This window comes from Euprymna scolopes, chromosome 17, assembly GCF_053919585.1.
Source record: "Euprymna scolopes isolate OS-2025 chromosome 17, ASM5391958v1, whole genome shotgun sequence".
NCBI classification, from domain to species: domain Eukaryota; kingdom Metazoa; phylum Mollusca; class Cephalopoda; order Sepiida; family Sepiolidae; genus Euprymna; species Euprymna scolopes.
Window position 1 is genome coordinate 64,356,245 of NC_136498.1, and position 7,475 is coordinate 64,363,719.

Genomic DNA, 7,475 nt, shown 5'->3' on the forward strand with positions numbered 1-7,475 from the left:
ACAGACAGACAGAGACAGTGTTAGAGAGGCGGGAGGCGAATGGAGAGAGTTAGAGCGTTGGAGACAGCGCCTGTATGGCCCTGTGCGCAGGGGAAAGCAAAATCTAACACGCGTCCAATAGGAACGCATTTGGAATAAAAGTTGTCTGAAATACAATCCGAGGCTTGTTGGTCATTTCCTTGGGATGGATGTTCATTTCAGCTTTGGCAGATTCGTCAACCAAGATCCGGATGAATGAAGGTAATATTTTCCTGTTTGGTAAGATGTAAATCCCAAGAAAGATATTCCGCCCCTTTTGTTTGTTTATAAAATGTTATATGTCCTCTTGAAACTGTATCTATTTCTGTAATGTATATGTGTAAATAGTTATACACCCATACACACATACGCAAAGAACATTTATGAAACACTAGACGACGCGAAGAAACTCATTATATATTTACGTTCGTTATATACACGCCTGACGCACGCACACACACACACACACACACACACACACACACATATATATATATATATATATATATATATATATATATATAGACCTTACAAACCCGCAACGTTACACATGGAACTTCCTCCCAAGGAAGAAGCCGGTTAAACCCGCTTAGGGTTAGTTCCGTATTTCCTGTTTCCTTCCTCCCTAACCCGTACTCTCTTCATCAATTATTCAATTCAATTTATTTTTTTTAACAAAATAAATAAATAAAACAAGCAAGCTTAAATAATTTCTTGTAGTATCCGCATAGACTTCTTACTGGTGCAAGAGTGAATAATAAGCCCCGAGATATATCATAATGAGGAGATTATGGACGATTAATTAGAATCGGTCACGGATATCAAAAAATTTGAAACTTTTGAGGTATCGGAATCGGAAAAATTGGTGCCTATTTTCCGATGCCAAAAACGATTCCTTTAATTATCTTTTTTATTTTATTTTGGTTTAAGAAAAATCTTCCACTGCTGGTAGCGATTATAAAATAATAAATATTTATTGATTTTAAACTTCTAGTAAAACTAAAATCTATAGACCTTCCTCTCACAAAGAATATATGCACGTTTAAGATGTGTTTTTACAGTAATCTGGACAAAATAACCATTTTATAGTCAAATGTTTAGAGACTTATAAAGAATCGGTATCGGTAATTGTATTAGAATCAAGAATTTAGTACGGAATCATTAATTATATTAGAATCGGAAAAAAATATTGGAATCGTTCAAACACTACTTTGAACTCCCATCAGATGCTGGATATCAGGTATTATATAACAAGGACACCGTATTTTAACATTGGTCCGACGAGGGAGAAATTAAAAGGTAGAAATATTTCAGGAGTGTGGTTGTCTGGCGTAAAACTTATTAAATTAATATATACAGGGTGGAATGATACATTTTTCTTTAGGGCGACAAACACTACAGCTTTATTTAGAAAAAAAACCCAACTTTTATTGAAAAAATCAATTCAAGTAACTTGATTATGTATAGAGCTGAGATCTATTCGATGTAGCCGCCTTCAGTTTCAATCATTTCCTCGATACAGGTCTGGAACTGGGAGCATGCCTTTTCAACAAACGCCGGTGAATATTTGGCGGATGGCGGCGATCAGGCTGGTTTTGGTATTGTGGGAAGTCATGTTGGTGACGTTCTCTACGTATGACCAAACGAAGTAGTCCAGCGAGTTTAGGTCGGGGTGGGGGGGGGGCAGTGAGAAAAGGGTACAAAGTCGTAGCACTTCTTCTGAAGCCAAGTGTGGGTCTCTTTGGATTTGTGCCAGCGGACACTTGATTAGACCAGAGGATCATCACACTCTTCAGCACATCCAGGTACACTTTGGTGTTGACTTTCAGGCCGACTTCGAAGATGCGAGGTATCATGTAGTGGCCCTCACTTGAAACCACACCAAAGATCATAACCGTGGCCGGAAACTGCGTTGAGTCATGCCCTCAAGCATTGAATCATCCAGATTTGCATTTTCAGGGTGATTGCAATAGTTCTGTTGTCATAGCTTGGATCGGTAGAGAGTATGGGTTGTACGACACATCTCTGATCTCTTTCATTGAACATTGTGTCACTTTCAAACATGATAGAGGGCTCCGGTCGTTCTTGGGATTTGTACATAACTGGCTAACTAGTAGATGGTTTTCAACGAAACCGGTTTTCATCAAACGGAAATGGAATCGTGTTTTTTCTAGGACTACAATTTTATCATTCCATCTTGTATATTCTTCTAACATCTACTTTCATCATGTGATGATATATTGCTGTTATTTGATTTCATTAGCTCATTTCTTTCTAAGATTCAGCTTCATACTGGCAACCGGTTTGAAACAGCATCAGTTAGTCTCTCCACACGCTTATTTTGAAGAAAAAAAAAACTTTCTCGGTGCATAGAAGGATGCTCTAGTTCTTCAATGACGGATATGGTTATCCCAAGTATTAAGTTCATATGGTTATCCCAAGTATTAAGTTGATATGGTTATCCCAAGTATTAAGTTGATATGGTTATCCCAAGTATTAAGTTGACCCAAAATCCGTTTGTTTGCTGACTACCATCTCTCAGGCTTACTAAAGTTAGTTTTATATTCTTATTCTTCAAATCCTGCAGTTGGTGTAGCGTCGGACAAAGGAGTTCTTACATTTTTTGCTTGTATCCCAGGCCTAGATATGGAAGATTAAGCAGAGCACTACTGACATATGATGCTTTTAGTACGACAGAAAATCGAAAAAAAGAAAGCTATAGAAACCTGCATAAAAACATTTCATATGCGTTGACAAAACGTGGTTACAAAAAAATGGTTGTGCCAGAAATGGTTTGTTTGATTCTAAAAAGTTTGTTTGATTCTAAATAAAACTTGCTTTGGCTGGCCAAGAACGATCGCTTGTGACCATATGAAAACTAACGTGGAACAAAGTTGCCGTTTGACCACCAGAAAAATCCCAAAAATTCTCAAGATTTCCAAATCGTGCGTGAAAAATAAATTGCATAAATTTTCTTGTTTCTAAACTGGGGGTGGGGTGGGGGAATGAACGTTTTGGCCAACCCAATAGTTTTTCGTATGTTTCTAAAGTTGCAGTAGACATGTTTACAAGAGTCTCACTATTTTCATACATGTCACCCAAATGTTTTTTCTCCATAATCTTCTTATAATCAGGTTATCACTGTCCATTTCGACACTGGATTTATCCATAGTGATATTCAGTCTTGGATGGTCAATATTTGTTTTAATCTTATTCACACCAAACAAACCATATTGTCACTTGCTACTATTTGAAGTCATGTCTGCAGGAGACTATCTGGATAATTGAACACTGAGATGTTTGTTCACATTACATTTAAAACTTCTGCTGCTTATTACAGTCAGAGAAGCAGGAAAAAAAGGAAGAAATTACAAATCTAGCAGTCCGAGAGAAGAAATTATTAATGTAAAATGCTTTCCGGTACGATGTTAGCCTGTGGTTACTACCGCCAAGAAACTTCATGAGAAATAACTTCATGAGAAATATGCACAATTATACAACTGCGGACCCTACTACGGCGTACGCGGGAGCCGACGCGCTTGTTCACCCGATGGAACAAGTGTTAAATTTGCAAGCCGGAATGCTTCGAAGAAGACAGAACTACTTCTTCGCCTGTTGGAACGTCCAAACCCTGAGATCTGAGGCGGCACAAGCCCTAACGGTGCGCTCTCTACACCAATACAAGGTGGACGTCGCATGCTTGTCTGAGGTCAGATTACCGGACAGTGGTCACCAATCCATCAAGGTACCACAAGAAGATACTTCCTACCACCTCTATCACAGTGGGGTAACGGACAACTCAGGACTGTATGGCGTCGGAATCACTCTGAGCGACCGCGCACAAAAATCTCTTTTGGACTGGGAACCCATTTCCCCTCGTCTTGCCCGAATTCGGCTAAAAGGAGTTATCCACAACGTCTCTGTCATCGCAGTCTATGCACCCACGCTAGACTCAGCCGACGCTATAAAGGATACCTTCTACAACGAATTACAAGCTGCCATCAACGGAACCCCCGCCGGCGACATGCTTGTCATAGCAGGTGATTGGAATGGCAGAACTGGCAAGGGGGATGCTCAAACAAGATCTACGCTGGGCCCATTTGGCGTCGGGAATCGCTGTGCCAATGGTGAACGTATCATTAACTTCGCGATGAACAATCACCTCATTGTCTCCAATACGAAGTTTCAGCATCCAAATCATCATCTGGTGACGTGGTACTCGAATGACGGTGTCACGGCGAACCAGATAGACTACATTTTGATACGCAAACGCTGGGTAAGCATTATGCGTGACTGCCGCGCTTACAGAAGTGCTGAAACAGGAAATACCCATGGATCGGATCATGTCCTTGTTAGAGCCAAGCTCACAATGCGACTGAAGGCCAACAAACACGTTTCCGTCAAAAATGTCTTGATATCAGCTGAAAGTGGACGACACAGCGACTCAGTTTCGACTGGACCTACGCAACCGATTCAATGGTTTACAACCAGAAGAATCGGTGGAAGATATATGGAAAGCACTCAAAAAGGACGTCACTGAAGCAGCGGCCAACACCGTGGGTTTCACAAAGCGTCATCAAAAGGACTGGATCTCAAGTCGAACGGTGAAATTGGGTGAGGAGGCTAAACGTGCCAGACTCAATGGAGATGCCAACTACCGTTGCCTTCGCTGAGAAACAACGCACTCTGCCCGCAACGACCGCAATGTCTACTGGTACAATATCGCAACTGACATGGAACATGCAGCCTCAGTAGGGGACTCCCGCAAGTTATATCAACTATTGAAGTCCAGCACACAGACGAGGTCATCCGTGAGTGAATCCATCCACAACAGTGGAGGTGAAATCATTACTGAGCTAAACGCACGATTGGATCGGTGGCACGAGCACTTCCGTGAACTCCTGAACCACCAGCCTCCACCTACAATACCAGGTCAAAACACCCTCACCGCTGCAGATCTCTACGATTGCTCGTCAGATACCCCCAGCCATGAAGAAATCAGAGCCGTCATTGCCAAGTTGAAGAATAACAAAGTTCCAGGCGAGGACGGTATCCCGGCTGAGGTCTACAAGACCGGAATCGATGAATTAACCCCTCGCCTTCACCAGCTGATTTCTGAGATTTGGAATAGTGGGGAGATTCCCCAAGATTGGAGTGACGCCATCCTTCTTCCCTTTTTTAGGAAGGGTGACAAACGGACATGTAGTAACTACAGAGGCATCAGCCTTATAGATGTCGCTGCCAAAGTCTTCACTATCCTCATTCTGAGACGGTTTCAATACGAAAGGGACAGAAGGACTCGTCCTAACCAATGCGGATTCCGACCTGGCCGTGGATGCGTCGACCAAATATTCACGCTGAGGCGAGCCTTGGAACAGCGCTGGTGCTACCAACAGCGTACAATCGTATGCTTTATCGACTTCGCTGCCGCTTTTGACTCGGTCGACCGCGGTACCCTGTGGAGAGTGATGGAAGCAGATGGTATCCCCCCGAAGCTACTCAACTTGATCAAGGCCTACTACCATCGGACTCGCACGCGTGTCCGCTGTTATGGCCAGGACTCCTCTTTCTTCAACGTCAGCAGTGGTGTCCACCAGGGATGCGCGCTCTCGCCCAACCTTTTCAATTACGCTATTGATTGGATCATGGAGCAGGCGCTGCCTGGATATCCTGGCGTCGTGGTGGGGCGTAACTTTCATCTCACTGATTTGAACTACGCGGACGATATTGCGGTTCTCAGGGAGAGCTACAGAGACATACAGACGGTGCTGAACCGAATCCAGGAGAAGGCAGCTGCGATCGGCATGAAAATCAACGCCAGCAAGACGAAGATTCTATCGGCTGGCATCCCCCAAGCAGAAAGATCCTCCGTCACTCTCAACGGGGAAACCCTCGAGGAGACGGATAGCTTCAAATACCTGGGCTGCACGTTCATTGGTACCGGTCAAGGCATGAATGAGATTGAAGCGCGCATTAATGCCACACGAGCTGCCTTTTGTCAACTCCAAAGACGATTATGGTCATGGCCTGAAATACATCTGAGGACAAAAATACGAATCTACCAGGCCCTCGTCCGCTCAATACTTTTGTATGGATGTGAGACCTGGCCCATACGGAAAGCGGATCTGTGACGCGTAGAAGTTTTCGACCACTATGATCTCCGCCGCATTCTCCATGTCTGTCCCTTGGATTTCGTCGCCAACAAAGAAGTCCGGCGTCACTGCAATCTCCAGGCAATTACTGACCTACTGCAGGCCCGACGCCTTCGATGGTTCGGCCATGCCTCTCGCTGTGATGCAGGGGTCTTTATCCACGAGGCTATCTCCCCACGTCCTCTACCCGGCTGGAAAAAACGTGTCGGTGGCCAGCTAAGAACGTGGCTCGGGACTATCAAAGCCGACGCTGAGCTTATTTCGGGCCCGCTCATCTATGGCCTGTCTCATTGGAGACGTGACTGGCTATTGCTCACTCGGGATCTTGCCTCCGATCGCCGGGCTTGGGCCGCAGCGGTACGAGATATGCATCTTCATGAAGCCGACTCAACTCCTCCAGGGTGAATGTCGTTTCAAGTACAAGTACGATGTTATTAGTCATGGCAATTGGTGGTTGAGGTTTCTTGTAACTGTTAAAAGAAAGAAATCTAAATTTAGTAGCATTATATGTTACCATCCATTTATAGTTCCATTCCGCTGCAGACTGAAGGTCGTTTTCTAAGATTTCTGCCATTCGTAGACAATATTAAGACTACCCTTTTGATGCTTTCTTCGTTACTAGGGTGTCACCACTTATCAAGTCCCAAAGGCTACTCGAGGATAAGGATTAAATGAGCGTCAGACGGACCGTCGGACAACAACGTGATGATCGGTAATGATGAAGGTTGTTGGGCAAAATTTGATTTTTAAAAGAGAATCGTTTAACAAAAATTTATTTACATAGGAATTGAAAATTACCATGTTATAGTAAGTTGGGAAGCAACTCTGCAACTCCGAGATCCCAAGATACACATTCTAGGAAAGAAACTTTGCTCATAGAAATTTTGTTTAGTTTTAGATAGATAATTAATTAATTAATAGATAGATAGATAGATAGATAGATAGATGGATAGACAGATAGATAGATAGAAAGAAAGAAAGAAAGAAAGAAAGAGAAAGAGAGAGAGAGAGAGAAAACTATTGACAGTAGTAGTAGTTTTTGTTGTAAATGCTTTACAGAAAGGGGACCATAGATTGAAGCTCAGTCGAGCACCTGCTGTGAAAATAATGATAGATTAGAAAAAGAATATCAACGTCTCTTTTATGAGAAAACGAAAGGTTTGTTCTTAATCTTCATAGATTTATAGATTGAAGCTCAGTCGAGCACCTGTCGTGAAAATAACAATAGAGTAGAAAAAGACTAGTAGCGTCTCTTCTGTAAGAAACAGGGATGAGAAAAGGTCATTAGATTTCGAATGGAGTGCA

The 7,475-nt window shown here is 42.9% G+C and overlaps 1 protein-coding gene across 1 annotated transcript; it reads left to right on the top strand.

Annotated features, from left to right (window-relative positions):
* Positions 1–3,502: 3,502 nt before the first annotated feature.
* Positions 3,503–4,558, top strand: LOC145297006 (protein CFDP2-like). Its single transcript, XM_080143227.1, has one exon. The coding sequence runs from the start codon at positions 3,503–3,505 to the stop codon at positions 4,556–4,558; it is 1,056 nt and encodes a 351-aa protein (XP_079999353.1).
* Positions 4,559–7,475: the final 2,917 nt, after the last annotated feature.

Coding starts and splice junctions, on each gene's coding strand:
- LOC145297006 (XM_080143227.1), top strand. CDS start 3,503: ATGCACAATTATACAACTGCGGACCCTACTACGGCGTACGCGGGAGCC.